General features: G+C 34.1%; 1 protein-coding gene across 18 annotated transcripts in view; it reads right to left on the reverse strand.

Annotated features, from left to right (window-relative positions):
• Khdrbs2 (KH RNA binding domain containing, signal transduction associated 2) overlaps positions 1 to 27,141 on the reverse strand; it is a 587,319-nt gene that overhangs the window by 55,041 nt on the left and 505,137 nt on the right. For all 18 annotated transcript variants that reach the window (XR_009225748.1, XR_009225747.1, XR_009225735.1 and 15 more), the window contains exon 8: positions 13,365 to 13,423. Coding sequence is in view for 1 of the 18 variants with exons in the window: in XM_046432600.2 (XP_046288556.1) it covers positions 13,365 to 13,423 (59 nt within the window). In the remaining 17 variants the exon portion in view is untranslated. The remainder of the gene's footprint in view (positions 1 to 13,364; positions 13,424 to 27,141) is intronic.

The raw sequence follows: 27,141 nt of genomic DNA on the forward strand, positions 1-27,141 counted from the left end.
AAGATCTCTTATGTGCCAGTCACTATACTATGCCCTGAATAGGAGGACAGTTCAGGAAGTCTTAAAGGGATCACAGGGAAAAAAAAAACAGCAAAATTTTGTCAATTACAACACAATTATATTTTAAGAAATGTTGGTGAAAGCACAGAGGAGGGAGCTACTAACTTTCATTATTCAGATGAACTTGGATTGAACTCTTAACATTTAGTCATCTGAAGGAAGGGATTTTCTGAGCAAATAAACAATCTCAGTAAGAACATAGGTGCCATTTAAACTATCAAAGAGAATTTACTTTCTTTAAAGGCTTTCCTATACTACTTTGTAACATGTGGCCTTGTTTCTAAACTGGACTCTAAGATCTATGTGAAGAGAGACCTTCTATAGTGGCAGCCTCATAGTAAAAGCACTATAAATATTTGTAACCTACATATAAATGAACAGCACTACCAAACAAAAAAGGAATTTTGCAAAATGAGTAAAACAGAACTATTCAGAAAGGCACTATGTGCAATTAGGTTGCCATGTTGCATGTATTTAAAATATATCAATATTTATTTAAAGTTACTCTTTTTTAAATTAATTAAGACTATTTTTTTTTTAACTCTGTGAGTCAGTTTTACAAAATGCCTAGAGTGCATCTCTATTACATGCTAATAACCATCACTGAGGAACATTTTACTTTGATAAGGGAGTATAAATTATCCAGGTAACTCTTCTTGTGCATTAAATGTTACTCTAGTGGCTTCAGAACCTTCTGCATCTCAAATACTTTGCCCTCAGCAGAATCAGGCCTATTAAGTGGTATGTGTTTCTCCAAGTACTCACATTTCTGCAGTGGGAGCATTCACACTGGGAAAGAAAAATCTCGATGACTTTAAAAGTTGCAAAACTGTGTTCTTTGTTCCAGATACATTAAACAATGAAGTTGTTGAGAAAAACAGGAATCATAGAAAAGAGGGGCCAAATCATAGGAAAGTTGGCACTATTTAAATAGCTGGAAAAGTAAATTTTTAATGTTTTTATCTTTCAGGAAGTAGGTTTAAAACATCACCTTCAGAATAAATCAGTTTTAGAGTTCAGTTCAGAAAGGATACCAAGGAGATTATTACCATGAGGCCACAGCTGCCATGTTCACACTTTGCTAGTCCTAGATAGCTCTTTCTTTGTGTTTCTGAAATCTGTAAAAGAGCCTCAAGGAAAAAAAAAAAAAGTTTTTAAAACCCACAACAGGGGAGGGCAGCTATACTATTTTTTTTTTAGTACACTGTAGGTTTATATGCAAAAACCAGAACTAAAGCAGAAAAGTTAAATTAATCTCTATCATTACAAACTGCTGGAGTCTGGTTTGTGAATCGTATGAGAGCATTACAGAATGGTTGATTAAAATTCATACTGGCTCTGAACAACTCAGGTTTTTAGTCTCAGGTATATTTCTGATCTCTTTAAGGAATATCATTATATTTAAAAGCACCTTTCAAATATGTACTTATGGATTGTTTTAAGGCTATTTATTCCCAAAGAAAGTATGTTAGGTTTAGATGTTTTGCTGTTATTATAACTCAGTATCATTACACCCTCTAAAGCCCAAGCACAGGGCAAGGTATTTTATGTACATTATTAGTAAAGCCTCACAATTTTCTACCAGGGTAGGAGTTAATATGACCATTCTTTTCTAAATACAAGGAAATGATAGCTCATAAATTTTGGTTGTTAGCAAGATTCGAATTTTTATCTATAACTGTCTCATTATTTTTCCACCAACCCTTTCATATGAAAGAAGTACCTGGCTACTGGTTTTTCTTTTTTCTCCCTAGAAAGCAGAATTTAATTTATGTTACTCCCCTTGGATTATATAATAATTAGTGATTTCCACAATAATTAATTAGCTAAATGAGTGAGACTGTAGTTTTGATTCTGTCAACAAACCTGTGGGCTGCTGCAGCTGAATTTGTTAAGATGAAAATCCAGGCACATTCACTCAATCTAAAGTAGAAGGCAGGGTTATCTGTTTTGTGCTCTGAGCATTTGAAAGTATTAATGGAATTTTGGAAACAAATGGCTCAAGCATTTCATCTGCACAATTTGTATTCTCACTATTTATAAGTGCATAGTTAACTGTTTTAAGATGCAGAGGGTAACAGAATAGTACTGAAGGAGAAATATGGGTGACCAGCATCTGTTTTCACAGATGAACATAGTGAATTACATTCCAAGAAGAGTCATTAACTCTCAATTCACCATCAGTTATGCTCCCAGGAAGTTTAGTCAGCTTCTGGAAGCATTTACAACTTTTATCACTCTTACAAATATTTAATGAAATATTGTTTGCTAGAAGAAAGTATCACTTGAGACAATGCATTTAGAGAATAACAAAGAGCTAGGCCTTTCTAAGCATTGCTCTCAATTCTAGAATCTTATGGTACATGGAGGGCTCTTGGTAACTAATTATTGAATAAAATATTTAAATATTTTGCTTCTTCATGTTGGATGCATAAAAGAGGCCACAGGCTTCCCTCACATGGATCTCTTTACTTTGAATGGTAGTCTCAGGAGTATGATAGCCAGACCTGCACTTGAATTCTGGTTCTGAAAGTCTTTTAATGTACTGATAATGTATTTCAATTGTCACACAATTCTGAGCCACTGAAATGTGGATTTAACTTTCCCTAAAACGCTGATAAGTTATCTCAGTCAACTTTATCCAAAATTAAACTTTTTCCTTCATGCTCTTTCCAAGGTTCCTATACCAGTGAATGAAGCTCTGACCTACCACTTTACCCATGATCCCCTCTCACCTTTGCCCATTCAATCTAAGAAATCACCCAGTTTTGTTTCTTATTCTTCCTTAAACTGTGTAGAATCCATCTCATCTGTTTCTTTTTATTCTCACTAATCCTTTTCCACCCCTAGTCCTGAGTCTTTTAACAATAGTCAGCTACTTGCTATCTTTAGTTGTGTTTACATGATTTGATGTGTCTCTGTGTGTGTAGATTTGCATATATATATATATATATATATATATATATATATATATATATATATATATATTTATTTATTTATATTCCCTACATGCATCTTACTCTACTTTTTTCTACCTTTTAGCCAGATGGACTTGGTTACACTCATTGGCCTGTTTATGTGATTTTGTAGCACACTCAGGATCAAGTCCAAGTTCTTCAGCAAGGCCTAGCCTGGTCTGATCCCTGACTTCATTTTATACAGTTGGAGTTGATGACTTGTTAATAGCTGAAGTATAAGTACTGCACGGCATTCACAGAAGAAATTTCTAAGGGTTTAGAAACGTAAGAAATATTATTAGTAAAGGTAAAATTTTAAAATATTTTTCTCAAAAGTAAGAGCATATAATCTTTGCATGAGAAAGGACTCAGACAGATCCAATTAGAGGAAGACACTGGGAGAATAAGCCAGTTTAAATTTTAAAGTGCAAGAGACTCAAACTTTAGGTACTTATTACATTTGGTAAATGAATGCTTAATATATTCAAAGAAAACTTACATTTTCTTTTAATAATCAATACATTTTTATGGATTATCTTTGTTTTCTTCACATTTTTTTTGATTCATGTTATGAATACTTATGATTTCTGGTAGGGGCCCCATAAACCAGGGTACTTTCAAAAATCATCTCTTGGCTACTGGGGAACTTGTCCTAAATATCAAAATTTCCCCAGAAGCAGTCAAATACATTTTAGGGTTTGAAGAAGGGCTTAGGTAAAGTCCCTAAGTGATTAGTGAAGGTACATGTTTCCACTTAGCTACCTGGACAATGAAACTAATAATAGCTCCCAAATCCAAATTATAATAAACACTATGGACTATATTGAAGATACAAATGAGTAAATTCAGGAAGACATTTCATAAATATGAGTAATTCATAATAAAGTCTTATAACCATTTGAGTATATAATCCCAAAATATATCGGTGACCCAACAAATTGGTATAGGGTACTTCTTTAGTAACTTTAATTATACTCATTGGAATGTAGATCTATGGACATAGCTGAATTTTGTCACCTAATAATTAAGTCTTTTTTTAGTTTTAAGGGTAAAAATCTTTGGGCCATTTTTCTCTTTTAACATGTTTTTTTTTTCTTTTTTTCTATTTTTATTCTTACCCTGGCTTAATTCTCCAATGTACTCCACGTATATCACTATCTTCCATATAATAACCTGTTTTCAATTTTATCTTCTGTACCTAAGTTCAGGTGGTTTCAATCATTGCTATCTCTGTGTGAATATCAGGAAGGCAAAAACTGCCTCATAAGCTTCGGGCTGCTCTAAAAACTTACAGGTAGTTTGTTAATGGGTGACTTCTACAGTCTACTGAGTTCCCACATGAGGCCATTATAATTTTAAATATTAGGAAAATCACTATATTCACCCCCTTGGTTGTGGTGGTGTTTTAAATTATCTTCTGTTTTAGCCTTCGTCATATACGTTTTACATATTACTGTATTTAATAACAAGTTGACTCAATCTGTAGCATTTCATTTCTAACATGAATATGAATATGCTACAATGAAACCCATCATTCTAAATAAACAATTTGCACCAATAAAAATTACTGTTACTTATTGGCAATATACTTAAGTGGCTAAACTTTAAACATTTTTCCTTGACTCTGCTGGACGGCTATAGGACAATATAAACTAGTGATTCTGAATAGTATTAAATAAGTATGTGTCTATCTTCTTACTTTGGAGTTAAGAGCTCATCTCAATGAAAAGGAGACAAAGAAGTTCATAGAAGAAGGATTTCCAAAATGGAAGGTAGAGAAAAAACTGGTGAATGATAATTGAAAACAATGTAGAAGCTTGCCTGCCTTGAGTCTACAAAATACTTTCATTACTGTCAAATGAAATCCTGAATCACTCAAAAGCCTGAGGAATTTAGCCAAGGATGTTTTGAAATGTACATAAGGATAAGGGAAATAATAAAAGAGAGAATAAAAATGATGATAAAAAGTGATATGTTTTAATTCTCTTCTGGAAGAATGTCAATATTTTCTTCCATTCAGGGAAGAGGGTAGGCTTGCGACATAATATAGACAAGGAGGCTAATCTGTGGTTGATGATTGTTTCCCTCCCTCTACATGCCTCATTTCTGTTTGGGATCAGATAGCAGCCCAGTGTGTGGTCTCAGACCAGCATAAAGTATGGTAGTTAGAAAAAAAAGTCCACAAAGTGTTAATCCAGCTGCCTGACCTGCCCTGACTGCTTGTGCTTTTGCTCCAGAGTGCCTTTGCTTGCATCCCCAGGTTGACAAGGAGCTCTCACCCCTTGTATTGTTTAGCTACTTTTTGTTACTGGTTACTGAGCGGCAACCTCTAAACCATAAAATTTTCTAGAGAATTAAAGTGACTTTGTTATCTGTGGCAAGTCCCTGGGACCACATTTGAGAGTTTATGCTTGATAAGATGACTCAATATGGGGGCTGGTCCTGTCAGCAAGACCATCATGATTGGGCGGTGTAGCATTGGTCCATGTGCTATCAGCCTGACTGAAGAGGGGAAGACGCTAGGTATTGAGATCCTTCAGTCAATCACATCCACATAGTAAAACCTTAATGGAACCTGGAATGCTGAGGCGTCTGTGAGGTTCCCTGGTGGGTTATATTTGGCTTATTGTTTATTACACACTGATGTGTGCCAGGAGAATGCAGACCAGATGACGAAGGTTAAGTTTGGGACTCCTCCCCACCAGACTTTGCTCTTGCCCTATTCTTCTTTGTCTGGTTCCTTTTCAGCATTTAAGGAAAAAAAAAAGGAGGAGGAAGAGGAGAAAAAGAAAAAGAAAAAACTGTAATAATAAGAGAAAGTTTATTTAACTGTGGCGTATGACCTAACTATGGGCATCCCTCAGTTTCTTCATTTGCTTTCTCAAATCTCCTCAGGAACTGGAATCTTACACCTTTATCTATGACTGAACCATCACTACCAGAAATTCTAGATGCCAGAAACCCAGTGCAGTATCTATCTACTGGCTGAAGCTGCACTCATCTGAGCAGGAAATGACTTCTGAGTTCTTCCTGCAATCGCTGAGTTCAGAAAGACTGACCTAACTATTCTACTGATTGTTGTTGTTTTTCTGACAGATATTGTTTGCAACTGAGCTAAAAGTTTAACAAGGTCCCAGTATGGATAAGTCATTTGTTCAAAACAAAGAGACAATGGTTACAAGTCATCACTAATACAAGACCTTTCCAAGATGTATGATGTTTCAACAATCCATATTTATGTATGTGTGTGTGTATGAGTGTGCTTGTGTGTGTGCATATACAACCAATTCTCAATAAGTCATGCTTCCAGAAATTATATAATATTTAATAAATAAGATATAGCACATTTACTTTATAATAATGTATCTTAGTCTTTTTTCCTTCAATCCATGCCTTCTTTTAATCAATACAAAAATCTTCTCAAATGCTGGAAATATCGTAAAGACCCCCTGAGATGGCATATTCCCTGGGTTATATATTTGCTTAGCTGGTATACTTCCACAGGTACAAGAAAAAATTTTTCCCAGCTTTATATTTTGCATTTTAAAAACAATGATGTTTCTTTATTCTAGATATAAATCTATATTATATTGAAAATGTTTTATTGTACGTTACCTGTTCAACCTAAGATTCTGACAATAAGTCAGTAACTTTCTTTTCCTCCTTAGCTAAAATGATTGTACCATTAACTCACCAGAAAGAAAGTTATAAAATAACTTTCCTGTGGCTTGTTTTATTGTCTCAACAAGAGAGCTGTTAGATGCATGTGGACTATAATTTTTTTGTGGAGTCTATCTGTTGAGTAAATTTTAGAGAAAGTCAAGTTTGAAATTTAACTGTTGAATGCACAATTGTTCAAAAAGAAGTACATTATATTTTTCCATTACTTAAACTTACAGCTTTTTAAAAGTAGATTTAAAATGCAGGTTCTATAATACAATGTTTGCTTACAAAATACTGTGTTATAAAAGTGGCCTGCGCATAAATTGCATGTTACCTTCAAGAATGCAAATGTCTAGCACAGATTTTCATTTTTTCAGTTAGTCACAATAAGGAGCTAATGACAGGGAAACTGGATTTCAAGAATAATTTGACCTTATAATCATGAAAGAAAATATAAACATAATTATCAAAGGTAGATATTATATATTAAGATTATAGGCTACTTTTCACCCACCACCACATATGATACCCCAAACTTTTGCTCATCCTTAGTTTACAAGAGAGGCATCCAGGAAGCTTTTAAATGATCCTGAAGGCCAGTTCTCATCTCCAAAGATAGTGACACAGCTGGGTGGAAGTGAAAACTAGATGTTATTATTTTTTTTCTAAGCTCAGCAGGTGATTTTAAAATGGGTAATCAAGGTTAATAATCTCTCAAATATGTAGATGCAGGTTCCAGTTTGGCCTAAAACTGTTGATTTGGGAGTGCATGATTCAAAACAAAATTGAAATTGCAAATGCAACCAACCAATCTAAAATTAGCAATACAAGCTGCAAAGTAGTGATACATTCCTTTTTGATAATCAGCATTTTATTATCAAGACTAATTGGATTAGATGTCCACCTAATTGCAACCTCCAAAATAGTTCCAGAGAAAAATTAGCTAATTTTTAAATTAATTTTACAACTTTATTTCACACAATTTTACCAGACTCTTTTACTTTCAATTAAAAAGAAAGTTTAAAAATTTACGTTATAATTAAATGACTCAAAGTGATATTTTTTCTCAGCGACCTATCATGTAACAACATTAATATTAATAAATTCTAGGAAAAAGAAATTGTTTGCATATATTATTTTTAACGAGTGTTAAATTCTTGGCAATATGAAGAAAACCCAACTCCATTTGCAAAATCAATTTTCTCAAATGCACGTTTCTATTTACTATTAAAAATAGAAAGCTTTGTTCTTGAATCACATGAACTCCAGTTGGCTTCATTTTCATTGGTGTTTTCACAGATTAATCAATGCAGGCCTTATTTTCACACTGGGATAATAATCATTCTAGCTCCTCAACACAAAATGAGTATGTTCGTGTTCTGCAATCGACTTGAAGTGAGGCACTCAAATGCCCGAGAATATGGCACAAAATTTATTTTGCTTTCATTCATTTGAAGACAGTGTATTAATATTATCCTCCTTGCTTCCACACAGCTGTCATCTAAAATGCCACTGAAGAATGGATGCATAATTAGCTCTTCAGTTCATACATTAAATACATTTTAATAAACAGCTCTTTTCTTTGAGAAGATAATATTGCTGTCCATTCTTAGCTGTCACTCTCAGAATTTAGAGGGTATTTCTTATGTGAAGCATTGCTTAGCCAACCTAATGTATGCACTGTATTTAAAATGCATTCTTATTGAATTATGAGCTATTCAGATTTATCTAAAACAATTTTCATAACTCTGATAAGTTAGGAAATATTTTAAAATGCAGAAACTGACTTGGAATTCCTGTAAGTCAAATATTTACATTTTAAAAATAAATTTCAATGATCAGAAATATAATATTTGAATTTTAATTTAATAAAAATGTATTTAATATTAATTACCTGTTTAATATATATTAACACATTACATATCAAATAATATTCACAATAGTTATCTTTTAATATTTACTTATATTAAATATTTTAATTTTACTTCAATTGTTGCATAAAAGTTTAACATTTAATATTATATGCAGATATCTTAATTTGTGACAAAGCTCAAGAGGATATGTGATTTTCTTGAAGTCACATATTTGTTACTTAGACAATGAAACATAGGCCCCAAAGAGACAAATACAATTTCAATGTTTCAATTCACAAAATACATATGTAGTAAGGCTCAAGCCTGGGAAGGCGTGTACCCCTGTAGACCCAGCTACTTGGGAGGCTGAGGCAAGGGGATCAATTAACTCACAAGTTTGAGATCAGAACTGCCAACATAGGGAGACCCTGTCTCAACAAACAAATAAATTTGCAATGTATTAAGATTCGAAATGAAGTGTCATCTTGAAGGACTGTTGACTTTATTTCAAACCATTTCTGAAGGCAGTATAAAGGAGAGATTCTACTTGTGAATCTGTTGACTATAAGACCCTGCTATTCTTCCTGTAGAGTGCTCCTGCTTCCTCTTTCAGGGCTTCCTGTTCTTTCTACAAATTTGAGCAGGAGAAGAAGGAACCCAAACTGACTGACTTGAATCTTCCCACATAACTGTTCAAATGTGGGCAGTTGCATAAGTAAAGATACTCCACTGGAATTTAATATGTATACCTATGATATAATCAATAATCAGGGAGAAGTTACTAATTCAGAATGAAAGTAAACAAGGAAGTGAAGATACAAGATTTTCATTTAGGAATAAACAATGATGTAAAAGATTGTGTATGGTTCATTAAATAAAAGATAAATGGATACAAGTTAAAATAGAAGATATGCCACAATTACAGAAAAAAACTATAAAAATCTATATTTAGCTTTAGTGGGTTCTCAAATCACTGCTCCACATATTTGTTTAAATCTTACCATTTGCCCATTTGGATATCATAGGATAAGCAACCTACCACCAACTACTTAATATCTAATTACCACTACACAACATCCAACACCAAAACCCTACTGTTCAGAATGCATATAAATTGGGCTTCAAATTTTTGATGCTGATCACTGACTATTTTTCAAGTCATTTAACTTGGTCCTTGCTCTGTATATATCAGATGTGAGAACATGAGAATTCTCAGAATTTAAATATCATGATCATATAGTTTGACACAAAAGTACTTAATTTTTGGTTATGCAAAAATGAGGTGTCTCACCTCTCAAATGAACATATTAATAGTTAATTCTATATTACATGATTCAGAAGTAGAAACACATTTTCTATATTCTATGATAAGAAAATCTTCAAAAATTTAACAAAACAGTCTACATTGTATTATCTTTTTAAAATAAAATATTTATATTGATAGAGTAAGACTATTGGAAAAATATATAACAAAAAGTACAGAATTGATAAATACAGGAGTATAATTCAAGATGATTTAAATTTTCTTCTTTGTGTTTACTTGCATTTTATATATCATATGTGCATATTTTTAGAGTAAGAAAAAAAGACTTATTTTAGCTTATTGAGACCTACATATCTGTTTATATTTCTAAACATCTGTGGTAAAAATGAATTCAGAAGCAATTGCTAAAAATAAAACAAAAACACACTCAGATGCTTTTGTTCACAGTGTTAAACCCCTGTTATGAAGTACAGTATGTACTCAGATGGGCCACAAAGAGCCTAGAGGATCACAGGGAAATGGGTTGGGCTTTGGGTTGCTGGCACACATACATACATACCATTCCTTTCTATGAGAGCTGCACCATGATAAAGGTAGCAATTTGTTGTTCAGATTTCTTTGGCTCAGCCCCTGGAAAATCATCCTTCAACCTCAACAATATAAGCCATTAAATTGTCTTGAATGATCATCCTTCTGACATGAAAATTAAGAAACACTTTCCAGATATTTTCCAAAAATACCAACATTTTGAACAGAGAAAAACATCTTGAATATGAAGTATATGCTTGACCTTATGCTTACTCAATAACAGTAAAACATGGTAAATTCTCCCTATTGCCTTATATAGTGTACATATTTCAAAATGTAAATGAGAAACAAAAATTTCATCTTTTATCATGAATTACTAGATATCATTAAATTCATCCCTACCATTGATTTCAGTGCATTAATTATGAAAGGAAAGCTCATGAGAGTAATTTTCCTCCACTGTTATAACAAATATAAAGACTAATGACTATAATTTTAAAAATAAAATTCCATTTTTGAAAAGTTACTTTTAAATAATAATGTATCTCATTAAATGGCAAGCTTCAAGAGAGCGTTTGCTATATGTCTAGAACTGAGAACAATGTTTTGCACGTTATCCATTAAATAACAATTTGTAAAATGAATAATATTCTCGAACCTTGAAGAGAACTATAAAAGTTTAGAATTCTTGTTTTCTTAACTCTAGATTCTAAACTCACATAATTTAGAACCTGGTGCAATGTATATGTGGCCATATGTTTTTCAATATCAAGAAGGGGCAGTGTCTAAATCTACACCATCATATTCCTGAGCCTGATGTATACACAAAAAGGTCAATGAATTAGAGAAAGGCCCAGATTGTGACTTATCCATCAACCACCCTCAGTAACTAAATGAACAAGCAAGCAGCCTGATTGTTTCATGATAAAATACACTTGGAACAACAGGAGGATAGTTATTACTGTGTGAAATTCAGAGAGCCCTGGGACAATAGGCAATCTTACACCTCAGCCTGGCTGGTTACTAGTGTAGCCTTGGATAAGGCCTGGGTTTTGGATGTTAGTGTTTTTATTAAGCACCATCTGATGCCTTTGACTCCTTCCTTCCAAAGAGTGAAAAATATATAAAGAACAAAATTAAAGTTATACTTTCTATGGCAGCTCACCAACTAGGCCAGACTTGTTCAAACTTGTCCATCACTTATTTTTTTTGTGAAATAGCTTGTGAAAATATGCTTAATATGTTTTAGAAAATAGTGCTATGTCCTACAGCAGCAAAAGCTTAGGTCAGTTTGATTGGTGTTAGAGAAGCTTGGGAGAGTAGGCCGGGTACTCATCTTAGATTCTCTCTCTCTTTGGAAAATAGTATAAAACACCTCCCTCCCCATAGAGTAGAGAAACAGTAGCTGACAAGATTTAGAGCTATATCACTAAGCTGAACATTTGTTTTAAAAAACTTGGATTTAAAGCACCAGACCCTGTTCTTTTCCTCACAATCCACTGAAATGGTTTTGGACAAAAACAAATGAAACAAAACCCAACAAAACAAAACTAAAAAGCAATCAGACACTTTGAACTCAACCTCTTGCTTTGTCACCTAATTGTTTAATTGAGGCAAGTTACTTAAAACTGTGAGCCTTAGTTCCTCATCGAAAAAAAAATGAAGATTATAACAGGAGGATGTTCCCTACAGGATTAAACAAAGGATTAGATTATCTAAACATACCTAGACTTTCTTTTTATGGGGTGGGGGTAGGGTGTTAGGGGCAATACTAGGGTTTGAACCCAGGGCCTAGGCAGGCTAGGCAAGTGCTCTACCACTGAACTATTCTCTACCCCTCTGTAATTTCTAATCCTCATTATAAATTGCTAAATTTAGAGCTGTAATGTTCTCCATATGTGTTAGCAGTGATGAACAGCATACTAGCCATTGATAAGAATATAAACACAGAAGCTGAGCCTCATAGCTATACTCTCACATTGACTTCACCTTGTCTTTTCGTTTCCTCATAAAAATGAGATAATATTATGACAACTTATTATAAATAAGTAAATGCAGGGGATGGACAGCTTGTGACTGGTGATGGTGGTGGTGATGGTTAATTTTTTCTTTTATTTCTGGGTTTGGCCTGATCTAAGTCAGCTTACGACCCTGGTTCTCAGGAGGACATACTTCCTCCTTCCTCCAGAAGGCTGCACCTTCCTTTCTCCATCCTGATGCAGCACTACACCTTCACCACTGAGCCCCGAACACAGAGGCAACATTTATCATGTTCTTTATTGCTCCCCATAAAGAGGAACAGATTGCCCTTGGCATAATTTTTTATAAAAATCCAAGACTGTAAACATTTAAATGAGTGTCATTTTTCAAGGTGGTCAACTGCTAACATGGTATGCATTTTAAAAAACCAGATACTAACTCTCAAAAATGATCCACTGTATTGATACATCAAAGGCACTCAATAAACCTTTACTGAATAGGATTATGATTAATTTCAAGTGACATTTTTAATTAAAGAATTCATTTTTGAAATTAATTAATTTTATAGACCAACATGCTTATTGATTATTGATTCTTATAAGCCAAGCATTGGCACTTTCAAAAGCTATGCATGCTAGAAAAGTAATTTAAAAGTTATTTTATAGTCACAATTCTGCCCTTAAAAGTCTTAAATATTTAAATGTACTCTGCTCTGATGATCTTTGTGACAGTAGAAAAAAAAAAACCATATAATTGTTGCCAAATCAGTGAATCAGACAATAGCACATGGAAACACATAAGACACGATTCTGAAGGCTCACTGTGGCTGTTGAAAGTGATCTATGATTGTGATTAATTGCTTTTGAAATTTTGATCAAAATTGATCTGTCCAATTTTCTGGCACTGGCTCTGTAAGTCAAATCTCACCCTGGAATCACATAAATCAATTTAGCCTGGACTTGTGTGAAAACTGGGGGGAGAAAGATATAAGTAATTTCTGAGTTGTCAGTGACTGATGAATGTTCGGATTTCATGCTTTTAGTAAAAAAAAGGTCTTACCGTAGCTGTCATAGGCATCCTCACTTACTCCATGACCGTAGTCATAGTATTCAGGCACACTGCAACAGATTTAGACAGCAATCAATGTTACTGTAATAAGGAGGAATCAACCCAGAAACTCCTATGGAATTTGAAGTAAAAAAAATGTGTGCTAAGGTAACACCCCTGGAACCTCTAGGCATAAAATACAATCCTAAAGAAACATTCAGTATGAAAAATACAGTTTATTGGTAAGAAGTGCTATGATTTTTTTCATGCTGCTTCAGTACTTCTTTACCTCTATCATCCAATTTGATAAATCAAATTTCCCATAAAACACAAGTATAATGCTTCAAAATTTGTCAAGAGGAAAGTTATAAAAGGTCTATTTTCAAGAAAAAGTGCTATATAAGTTGACAATGTTGTCAATTGTTTATGGTTTTTGATGCTGTTACCTTAAGAAATATGCATCTTCACTTCCAAACAAGGAAACTGTATTTATACTCCCCTCCAACCCTTCCACAGCAGTCAAGCAGTGCCCCCAAATATAAACTATTCTTTTCAATCAGTATTTTGCTAGATACTTCCACATTTAAATAATTATCAAAAAATGTGTTGTTCCCTCTATTTCACACTTGAAGGATACTTAATGCCCCTGCTCTATGATTTTCCTCACTTCATACTACAGCATCAGTTTTCCCCTTTGAAGGCCTCATTCCTAATAGTATTCAAACATCTTGTGTATTTTCCTTCCTTAAAAACCCTCCCTCATCCACATATCTCTGTCTTGTGATTAGTCCTTTCTGAGTAGCCCTTCATAGACGTTTTCTTAAAAATATATAATTATTCATTCTTTTTACTGACTCCTCTCCATATGTTTTTTAAGCATTTTTATTGATGCATTATATATATATATATATATATATATATATATATAATGGTATTCATTATGATAATTCATACATGCACATTGCATACATTGGTGTACTTCATTCCCTAGAACCTTCCTTTTCCCTCCCTATCTCCCACTCTTGATCTCCTTCCTCTACTCTACTGGTCTCTTCTATTTTCATGAAGTTCCTTGTGTTTCCATTTTTCTCTCTAGTTTCCACATATAGGAGTATTCAACCCTTGACTTTTTGAATCTGGCGTATCTCACTTAGCAGGATGTTTTCAAGTTCTATCCATTTTCCTACAAATGACATTATTTCATTTTTCTTTAAGGATTGCGTCAAAACCTCATTTTGTATATACACCACATTTTCTTCATCCAATCATCTGTTAATGGATTGCTAAATTGGTTCCATAAGTTGGCTGTTGTGAATTACGCCGCTATAAACCCCTCCTTGTGCTTTTCAATACACCCAATCAGGCCACTGCTTCACGAAAACAGCTCTTGTCAAGATGGTGATCTTTTCAAATCCAATGACCAAGACTCGATCCTCCTTTTATTTTAACATCATTTTAGACCATCGATATGTCCTCCTTCAAACACTTTATTTGCTTTCAGATCTCTCTTATGGGTCTTTGAACTCACATCAGTTCCTCATTCTTCTCTACTAGTGGTACCTCCTCATTTTCCCAGCCACTTAATCCTGGAGAACACTTGGGCTAAGTTATTAGGAAATTTATCTCCTCTATTCATATGACATCCATAGGCAATCTCTTCTGGTTCTATGGCTTTAATATCCTCTCTACTCTGAGGACTTCCGAATTATATCTACAGCCTTCCACTCATAGCACCTCCCCTTACTCTCACGTGCACAACTTACCTTGTGTACTTTGGATGTAAAACTGAACATATCCAATACAAAAAAGAAATGATTTTCTTTCCAATTCAGATCTGTTTTGCATTTTCATTTTTGTCAGTGGCCACACCTTAATTAGTGCTACCTATGCCCCGAATCATGGAGTCCTTCCCTAAGTCCTCTATTTTCTCTTACAACTAATTCAATTCAAATGGCAAATTCTCTCACTTTTACTTGCAAAATATATTCAGAATCTGAATATGTCTAAACATTTTCATACCTATGGCTGTGGTTGAAATTATCACCATCTCTCACCTAAATGAACACAATAGCCTGGCTGGTCTCTGTGCCTTGCTTGCTCTGTTTCCATAAAAATGACAGAGCAGTCAAAGCCAATTTTATAGATGTAAGTTAGATCATCCGAGTTCTTATTGCTCCCCACAGTCCTTAATAAAAAGTTAAGACTTTTACTTTGCCTACATGATTTCCTCCCCTTGTATTTTCAGATCTCACTACCACATCTCCTTTGCTTAGGGTACACTGGGCTGTGAGATGTCCCTTGAACATGGCAAACACATTATTGTGTCAGGGTGTTTCATCTGCTGTTCCCACTTCCTGAAAAATGACTTCCTTGAATGTCCAATTGTTCCTTCATTCTTTCAGAGATTACACAATGCCACTAACAGAGGGTTCCCTGATAGATCCATTTAAACTAGCACTCAGTCAGGCATCCCTTGCTTCTCCATCTCAGCATTAATCATTCACCACCATACATATTACATAAACAAACACATAAATACACATTTGTTTATGTACTGGCTGTTGCCCTTTTGTAGAATGTAAGCTCCTTCGATTTGGAACTCATTTTATAACTCTTTTATTCATTTATCATTGTTCTAGGCTGACTTCTACAATATTGTTTAGCACATATATATTTTTCCCTCAAGAAATTCCTTAGTTTACTCTTTTTAGGTCTTTAGGGAATAGACCGAGAAGGGGAATAGCTGGGTCAAATGGTGGTTCCATTCCCAGCTTTCCAAGGAATCTCCATACTGCTTTCCAAATTGGCTGCACCAATTTGCAGTCCCATTCCCTAAAGACCTAAAAAGAGCATACTATAGGGATACTGCTACATGGATGTTCATAGCAGCACAATTCACAATAGCTAGACTGTGGAACCAACCTAGATGCCCTTCAATAGATGAATGGATAAAAAAAATGTGGCATTTATACACAATGGAGTATTACTCTGCACTAAAAAATGACAAAATCATGGAATTTGCAGGGAAATGGATGGCATTAGAGCAGATTATGCTAAGTGAAGCTAGCCAATCCCTAAAAAACAAATGCCAAATGTCTTCTTTGATATAAGGAGAGTAACTAAGAACACAGTGGGGAGGAAGAGCATGAGAAGAAGATTAACATTAAACAGGGACGAGAGGTGGGAGGGAAAGGTAGAGAGAAGGGAAATTGCATGGAAATGGAAGGAGACCCTCATTGTTATACAAAATTACATATAAGAGGAAGTGAGGGGAAAGGGAAAAAACAAGGGGGAGAAATGAATTACAGTAGATGGGGTAGAGAGAGAAGATTGGAGGGGAGGGAAGGGGAGGGGGGATAGCAGAGGATAGGAAAGGCAGCAGAACACATCAGACACTAATATGGTAATATGTAAAACAGTGGATGTGTAACTGATGTGATTCTGCAATCTGTATACGAGGTAAAAATGGGAGTTCATAACCCACTTGAATCAAATGTATGAAATATGATATGTCAAGATCTTCGTAATGTTTTGAACAACCAATAATAAAAATTTAAAAAAAGCTTATGATGTAAGAAACAACAACAACAAAAATTCCTTAAAGTTAGACATTACTTATCATCCTCTGTCCATATTTTAATTTATAAAATTTATAAATTACTTCAAGATGATTAATTCTTTTCTTTTCTTTCTTTCTTTCTTTTTTTTGTCCTTGTTGTTGTTGTAGTGCTGGTTTATCCAAACTCAGAGCCTCACACAGGCTGGGCAAGCTCTCTATCACTGAGCTCCACCTCCTACCCCCTAATTCCTTTTAAGTATAAAAATGTGTGGCAAGAAAATGGCTTGGTTCCAAATATCCAACTGTATAAGATCTGAAAATGGGAGAGAGATGCCAAAGGGGTAGGTTGGAGAAAAACAAAGAAGGGCCCCAAATTATAAGTTCTCCAAATGTGGCTGTTATTATCCTTGAAGGCAATACCATCAGCCTCAATATACTAAGAATTTGTGAACCTGTGATTTAATTGATAGTAAGGGTACAGAAGCAAAATAAATAAATAAATAAATAAACAAATAAATAAATAAAAGTCTCTATCAGAAATAAAGAGTTAGCTTCTTCAACCTCAATTTTTAGCACGAAGAAGCTAAAAAAAGTTTATGTAGCTCAGCCCTTATTGCTCAGAATATTTATACACAAACTAGGAGAAATGTATGGCAATATATTTTCTCCCCATTCTGCTTGATATGGTAGAAGGTTAATGGCTTTGACTGGTGTTTATATTTTCTTCATATGCTTCTATTTTCTTTTGCATACTTTTCTTAATAGATGTTATACAGTCTAATTCAGAATCCTCATATAGATGTAGCAAATCCCTGAGTTGTTCCATGAATTCCCTGGGAGGTCAGGAAGTGGCAGTAGTGAGAAAATGTTGTAGAAAGCAGAACTTCCATTGATGGGGGAAAAACACTGGCATGAGTAGCAGCTTCCTCCTGCCTCTGTCACAATCTATAATTTTTCTGGGAGTTAGCCTCTGATTATGTGTCCCAGAGTGTGCTCCATGAAGATCAGCAGCACCCAACACTACCCAGTGGCCTTAGGCTGTTTCTCGCTGGATTATAATTTTAACTTTAGTTGATGAAGACAAGGGAGAGAGATTGAGAAAGACCATGATGAAGAAGATGCAGTTCAGTTATTATCAATGACATATACACACCAAGAAGAAATTTAACTTTCACAACTCCAGAAAGGGAAAATGGAACATATATTTGTAAAATAATGGATAATGTAAAATAATGGGAAAATGATGGAAAATAATCATAATGGACTCTATAGATTCCACACTTTTGCTTATTCATTATCACTACTCCTTTCTTCCATAGGAAATTTTCTACCTGGACAAATGGCTGTGCACATAGTGAATGCACTCCCTAGCCACTCTTTCAGATAGTCATGCTCTTTTAACTAGGTTAGGAAACCAAGGGATGTGCACAGAGGTAAGTAAGTGCGGCAACCAAGGACATTTCCACTCTGAGAGCAATGCCTTCAGACTCAGACTGCCACAAGGGGGAACCTTGCTTCTAAGTGATCACAAGGAGTGAAATGACTCTATACTACTGCTTATGTCAGGGACAGAAATAATTAAGAAAAATAAACATTTTAAAATGTTGTTTGATAAACTGAATATTTAATCTCTTTGTCACAATTTAGTTGAACATAGTATCAATTCAGGATATGGTAGTATGGAACTGCTGTTAAAATTCCAAGCTATTTAGTATTAACTTGGAAGAAAGGTGGAGAATGTAAAGAAAAAAAATAGAGTAGGATAGAAAGCTGATATCACTTGTTATTTCACTGTCAGTGACAACTTGAAGAGAGAGCTAAAGGTCTGCATATCCTTTTTCTGCTAGGGAAAACTGTTGGAGAAAACCCAGTGTTTTGTGATCCTGGTTGATTTTAGAAAAGCTCCTGTTTGGTTTTGCAAGAAGAAATGAAAGGGACTATAGCTTAGCTAAGAAAGGCTATCTCTGCATGATTAGTATTAGTTCTTACTTTAAACTGATTCAATTTCCAGAGGTTTGGGATGTAATAGGATTTAAAAAGTCAGCTATTTTGCATTCCAGGATCTTGACATGATAAATGTTGCTTAAAGATGTCTTCATATCCAGCCTGTTGGCACATACCAGTAATCCCAGCTACTCAGGAGGCTGAGACAGGAAGATCACAAATTTAAGGCAACTTAGTACAGCCCTGTCTCAAAATAAAGGGCTGGGGATGTGGCTAAGAGGCAAAGAGCTCCTGGGTTCAGTCTCTAGTATTACAAACAAAGCCAACCAACCAACCAACAAAAATGTCTTCATATGTTTCCATAGACTTTGCTAACACATGAGTCCTAGAACAATCCTCAGGCCTCCATGTATGCACCAGCAGGAAGCATGCAACAAAACTTGTGAAGTCTCGTTTGTGGGCATTCTCTATCAAATTTAGATAAGACTATGGACCAGTCCATGTATCCATTAAGATATGGAAGAACCTTTCAGGAAAACTGGCACAACTCCCAGAAAAGAGAATCAAGGTTGCCAGATGCACAATCAAAACACTTATTTCACTGCTTTAATTTCTACTTGGCAGGATTTTATAACTGTTCTTGCTACTGAGTCTTTGTTTTCTTAATGTCGGTTTCAATAAGAGTTAATCTGTTCCTTTTTGACCAGTTTATATACTTAACAGGATGCTTTGTACAGGAAAGAGGGTTAAAGAAGGAAGGATAACCTGTCTGTCATTGCACAGGTTGCCAGACTTCAAGTACGAGATCTAATGTAGAGGTCTGAATATTTCCCAAAGATCCTAGATTTTGAACTGGTTGCAGCAATCAGTATTAAACTTGAATTTTCTGTTAGAAAGAAGGTAGGTCTTATGTTGTTTGCTTTTTGTTGTTGTTGTTAATTTGTAATGGGAAGAAGGAGATTCACTCATATTTGAATGACTAGAGGGTTGAGATATAGGAAACTTCTAGTTGTTCTCCAAACTCCATTTGTCCCTCTCTTCATAAGTGAGATCATCAACGTTATGACTTTATTTCCTAATTTCCTAGTCTTTTTCACTTATGCATGTGGTCATGTGCTTAGTAATGGTACCAATTCTTTATGACTTGCAAAAAGTTAAGTTCTTTTCTCCATTTCTATTCAATAAACTGACTGGAAATATCAGCAAACAGTGCCACTTGAGAAGACTCATGCTAATAAGGGAATCCCTGTAGCCCGAATCCCTAAATAGTGCAATGGAGCAGAACACATCCACTGGCCAGAGTCTATTAAATTAGAGAGAGATAAACTTTTTTCTTGTGTAAGCCACTGAATTGTGGGACTTCCTTGTGATAGAAGTTTAGCTTATACCTCAAATAATATAATTTAAATTTTTATAAGGCAATTCCTTGAAGATTAACAGGCATTTAGTAAATATTTGTTAAATAGATACATAAATGATTGAATAAAAAGAAGTCAAAGAAGAGAACACTGTGTTTGAACATAAATAATCCTAGAATATTTTACTAGAAATATCTTTATAGAAATTTGTGTTTCCTTAAGAAGAGATATCCACTTACATTGAGAGCAATGGAATAGTAACACAAATAAACACACAAAACCCCCACTCACTCATTTCTTTTCTGATATAAATGGAATTCAGAGTAAAAGTTTAATAAACTAATCTGATATTATTCCTGCTTTCTTTGTTCCACTTGATTATCTATTAATTTTTCTAAATACTTACTAATGTCTATGATCTTCAAATATAAAAGCAAAATATTATGTAGAATTTTACTAATAACTAGATATTATTTGAGTCAACACAGCTAATATGAATATCCTGATTTTATGTATATGCCAGATCCTGGAAAAATTATATCTGCTATAACCACCAGAGTAATTAAGTTCCAAATCACTGATAATTGTCATAATTCTAATTAACACCTCTATAATTATAATAGTGTGTTGAGAAACCTTCACCCTTACATTTCCCAAAACATGAGATACAATAATAGTGAATTATAAATCAAATAACCAGGTTGTGTTTATACAGAATTCATTTGTTCACTTTTACTCATTTCAACATGATTAAACAACATGATAAAGTGAACAAATATAATGAAACAGTAGCTTTCTGAAATACTTTAAAACAAGTATGAAGTCAGTACTGTAGCCTACTTTTAGAGGCCAAGATCAGGATTTAAAAATGTACTTTTTATATTTAAGGCATAATGTGATATTTTGATGGACTTATACATAGTGAAATGGTTATTGTAGTCAAGTAAATTAATATGTTAAAATAATATGACAATATAAAAATCACATGTGAAGGATACATCACTACCCATCTATTCTTAGCACTTGTTACACTGTACATTTACGCTCTATTGACAGAAATTTGTCCAGCAAAGATAGATTTTTAGCCCAGATCTCATTCTCAAATTGCAAATTGGTAGCTCTTCTATTTTTATAGCCATTTATGGGATGATCAATTCCTTCTGTTAATTTTCATCACTTTGGGAAAAGTGATATTTATGAAGCAGTAATCATTAGTATGTAGATTAATGAGTGAAACACACAGGTACTTAAATCAGTTCTCACCACCAACCACACCTCTCCTCAGAGCTGTTCAGAGTATTAACTGAACAATCTGCCCCAGAGAAATGGGAGATTCTCCAGCAAATAACTCACACCTTCAAAACTTCCTTCCATATCTCATCACTGTTGTGTGACCTGCCTATTGTGGTGTTTATTACTGAGGCTTCCCTGAAAGGGGGCCTCTGTTGTTTCTAGCACCGAAGGTGAGGTTTATCAACACAGGATAAACCTTATGTCTATGTTGGAAAACCTATGCCTATGGAGTTTCTATGCTGAGAAACCCATTTGCAAATAGGTTTTTAAAAATAATTTCATTTGTCTATTCCTTCTACAGCAAATCTTATCTTTCTACAGAAACTAGCTACTTTTTCCTTCCTCATCTTTCCCAATGTATTCTTTCACTTCATTATTTCTGATTATACAAAATAATGGTATAACAACCATGAGAACAAAAACAGAAAAATGAAAACCCAGTAGCTACATATAGATACATTCTACTTTATAAAATATTTAAAATAAATTGAGATTGAAATAGGCCTTGTGGAAATTATAGTCTACCAGAAAAGCAATTAAGTATTGTTATCTATTCATTAATTTTTTAAAATTAATCAACACTAAATGTAAGTAAGAATTACCCAGGTTAAAAGGAATGAAGGAGTCTTGTAGGCAGAGAATTAACACCAGCCAAAATGCATAGACAAAAAAAAAAAAAAGGTGGTGTCTGCAGCCACTTCTCCAGAGTTTGGGAGTTAGGATAAGGTAGAAAGGTATTTACTGCTCAGTCTCAAGAAAGATGCAGAGGACAGAATTTTAAGCACCTTGTCTTCATCATGGTAAGCAGTTTGGATTTTATCCTAGTCACCACTGAAAACAATGAAGTTGTTTAACAGGGGATCAACACGATTATATTTCAAACAAATCACCATTGGTACTGTCTTTCTTTTCACTGCTGTACCTTCAGCACCTGGCACAATCTTGAACACATAGTAGAGGAACAAAAAAATTTATTGACTAAAAGGATGGATAAGTAAATATTTGTAGAATGGACAAGGTCTACAATTGCTCTCCACCTCATGTTTTCACACCCATTTTTCCTTAGTGTACATGAACTCCACTTTTTTTTTTAAATTAAAATGTGATGAAATTTGCATATTAAGATAAAATTTTTGTGACTTTCACTTATAATTATTTGATGTCATTAAATGCTATATTGAGGATCCAAAGTTTGAACTGTTTTTTTTTTTTTTTTAATATTTATTTATTTATTTTAGTTTTTGGCAGACACAACATCTTTGTTTGTATGTGGTGCTGAGGATTGAACCCGGGCCCGCACGCATGCCAGGCGACTGCGCTACCGCTTGAGCCACATCCCAGCCCCAAGTTTGAACTGTTAAATGTAGTTTTATTCAAAATTTGGCAGACATTAAAATGCAAACATAATTCTGGACTAATTTTAAGCAACAATTAATTCAAAAGAACATTGTGGGACATTTGGTGGATATGGAGAACAATATATAAGTTGTCTGATATTTTGGAGGCCCAAACTCAAATGGCTAGATTATAAAGAAGCAGAATGTGCTCATTTTTTTTGCTAATATTTTAGTAAAAGTTCAGTATAGACAATGAAAGCCACATTTATTAAATGCTATTTCCTTATTGATATAAATGGTCTTTCTTACCCCTCAGTTGCTTCTACCACCTGATTTTTAGAATTGAGGGTTTTAAAGTGGAAATGGAGTCTTAATGCAATAAATAAGATCATTTGTTTCTTTAAAATTCTCCTTCTCCCCTCCCAGAAGCAATAATAATCATAATGTAATATATTGTTTCTAATTATAATGTATAATCCTTTGGCATTTAGTACACCATTAAAAGCATTTCATACCTTATATCATTTAATCATCACAACTATTTATTTGGTAATAATTAACCCAAGTGCAGAAAAGGAAGTTCAGTTTTAGCTAGATAAAGCCACTTGTCCTAATCTACCCAGCTCTTCAGTGGTAAAACTTGGATTTGAACTCTGGTATATCTGATGATAGAGTCCAAATGAAAAATGTGCAATTCATCTAGCTCATCACACATATCTAAAATAACCATACTCTATTTTATTTGGGTAATACCAGATAAAAACATGGGAGATAATTACTTAGTATGATCTTGGGCTAATGGTGATTGGAAAGGAGGGATAAGCCATGAGTTCCCCTCTATAATTATCTGCCCTCTTTCTCCTCTTCCTCCTTAACAAAAAAAAAAAAAAAAAAAGCTACCATCAAGAACAAGGGCTTGCTCCAAGCATACATAATTCTTAACACTGTCTGATCCCTACTTCCAGAGAGCTTTTTCAGATCCCCACTAACCCCACCATGCTGTCTCCATAAATAGCACTTTCATTATTGCAAATTCACCTCTATATGTGCTGTCATTTACCAGTCTGTTTTCCCAATAAAAGATGATTTCCATGAGACAAGGCTATTTGGATACCACTATATTCTCAGGGAGTAACCCAGTGCTTGACAAATAGTAGATTCTCAAGAAATACTGACCAAATGCTTTGATGGACAGCCACTAAAGAAGGAAGATGTTCATTTCATTTTCATTTAAGAATTTTCCATTTAGTAATTAGCCTTTACTCTGAGGTCAACTAGAGAATTAATACATATGTGTTATCCTTTCTGGTATTAGAAACAATTGCCTACATATATGATCATTTGTTTTGCTGAGAATTCACTATCATTATATTTACACTATTAATAAATTAAAACTTAGTATGAAAATAAACCATCCAAATCCCTAAACACTATGTATAACTTTTATTTAAGATATTTCAAGCTCAGAAATAGTTAAAAGAAGTTAATTTTTAAAAATTCTATTAAAAGTTTTATTTGAAAAATCAAAATTTGATCATTTTGTGTACTCAAATATATTAGGTGAGACATTGTCTTTTTATGTGTTTGTGTTTCAGCCAAAATGCAAATAACTTTTATTGTGCCTAACCAGCATGATTTTCACAGAGCTCTAACAAGAGAAAGATCAATGCCTTAGATTCTACATTTCTAAATTATCTTTGAAATTCCATCAAGATTTCATAAATTAGTTTTGAAAATTTTGTAGTGTATAACTTACTTATTCATTGCACTTAACCAACAGTGTTATACAGAAAACATTGCTGTATAGAACAGCCTTGTTTGTGAAGAGGTAGAACATAAATTTGTATCTTTCAAAACTAACGAATGAACTAAATATATTAAACATAGATAGGTAAGTAGGTGGACAGGCAGGCAGATAAGTAAATAGATAAAACAGTAACCTCCGGCAGTTGTTTTCCTGTCCAGCTTATTTTTAAAAATTTTTAGTTGTAGATAGACACAATACCTTTATTTTATTATTATTATTTTTTTATGTGGTGCTGGGGATTGAACCAGTGCCTCACACATGATAGGCAAGTGCTCCACTACTGAGCCACAACCTTGGCCCCTGTCCAGCTTATTTTGAGAAAGTCAAAGATGTAAATCTTCCTTTCCAAAGAAAACTGATAAGAGGTAAGAAAAGTCCATAGTCTTAAGGGTGGAGAATAGTGAGTCTTTGATCCATTTGAGGGAAAATCAACATTTCTTTAAAAGTGATACATAGAATACAGAGAAAAAGGATATTTGAACTTAAAATAGGGAGTTGGTACTTTCTAGTTTTATAATTGTGACATCTTGGGCAAATTATTTAATGCCCCTGAGCTGCAGTGTCCTCACCTTTAATATAGGTAATAATTTTATCTACCTCAAGTATTAATAGGATAACCTGTGATAGCTCCATGATAAGTGCCTAGTTCATGTCAGGTACTCAATAACTGTTAATAATAGGTGATTCTCCGATGAAGGAAGGCATAGACATAAAGTTCCTCTTTTTCATATTCATAAAGGTTGCCCTACTGAGAAAAATTTCATCTTGAAATATTCTGAATTAAATTAAATAACCATACATGCCTTCTTAAGTTTCAGCTGATGGTATTTAATGTTCACAGGATGAAATATAGGCTGATTATTCATGAGGGAAGTGACATATTTGTTCTGCTCATAGATTAAGGATCAAGATAGATGATCTATATAAGGCATCTAGGGTAGAATGATGATCAGCTCTGCAATGATCCCCTTTAGAGAAAATGGATATTTTGAGAGTATTGCCTCATGTTCCAAAGGAGAAAGAAATATATTTATGTATGCTTTTGTTTTCTGGACTAAACATTGTACATATATTTCTGCAAATAATCTCCCTTTATAGACAGTCTTTAATCATGTATTTTCTTAGCTTGTTTTCTGCATACTTTGACCCTTTATTACATCAATTCGGGGTGAGAAATTTTTATAACAAAACATTAATCTTCTGTTTTGTAATATTAGCATTAGAACATAACAATTATTTTCTATAAATAAAAACTTCATCTCACTGATTAATTAGACTCAATGGTACATGACATTATTAAATTAACTGTTGCTTGCTTTTGGTACAAATACATAAAAGCTATTGAACCCTAGTTTGATTTGGACACAATTTTAACTATATACACATATTTCTCTGGTTGAGTCATAATTTCACGAGTATCAGTAGAATTTCAGCACTGTAAATATTAATATGATTTCTATTTTTTTCAATACTTTAATCTTGTTGACACTGAGTCTGAATTCATTGATGCAATCAGCACTATGGTCATGTGTGATTTATATTTCTCCACATTCAGATCACAAATGGAATCTTACCTGTGCAATATAACATTCAAACCACTTGTTACTGAAACATTATTTTCAAACATCAGACTTTAGAAATTTAAAAAAAATATAATAGAATCTGGGAAAGAATATGTATGTTGATAACAATGATTCTATTTTGACAGACTTGTTTTCTGTGAGGAAATAAGGCTACATTCATCCAGGAACTCGTGGCATGTGACTGAAGCCAGGGAAGCTTTAGGTGTTTTATGAGTAAGCGTTATAAAGCCTGCTTGCTACTGAGCATTAGTAGTGATGCTGAATTTCTACAAAATGAAAGGAAATCAGAACTCCTTGTTCTCATGCACCACTACTGTGGCATGCTTTCACCTAAATTATAATCATTTTTTTCACATCTCCCTTTTCTCTAGTTCTGAGATGGTGAATGATAAGTCACTAACACAGGCCACAGTCCCATTTCTATATTCTAATCACCCATCCAGCCTAGCCCCTTAACACACACCACACCCAAGATGTCTGGGACTGTGGCCTGTGTTAGTGTTAGTGACTTATCATTCACACACCACACCCAAGACGTCTGGGTGTTAAGGGGCTAGGCTGGATGGGTGATTAGAATATAGAAATGGGACTGTGGCCTGTGTTAGTGACTTACCCATTCAATGGCTCCATTCATGACCCCATGCTTCTGAGCAGGCTAATCGGTCTAGAGGGCACTTCCTCTATTACTTCATCTAGGAAAGCATTCACCATTCTCCCAGGATCCAGCTCAATGGTGAGCTTCTCATTAAGGATTTACCCAACCTCTTCTAAAAGGTATTACCCCTTCCCAATTGTCTTCGATAGAATTTTATTCACATCCTCAAGTAGAACCAGTGTCATTGTATCAGGTTAGCAAAATATCTATTATGCCTAAATATCACAATAATATAGTGTCAAAAGGCAGATTC

This window comes from Marmota monax, unplaced genomic scaffold, assembly GCF_021218885.2.
Source record: "Marmota monax isolate L192 unplaced genomic scaffold, Marmota_monax_Labrador192_F-V1.1 WCK01_AAM20220418_F8-fsc00116, whole genome shotgun sequence".
Taxonomy (NCBI): Eukaryota; Metazoa; Chordata; class Mammalia; order Rodentia; family Sciuridae; genus Marmota; species Marmota monax.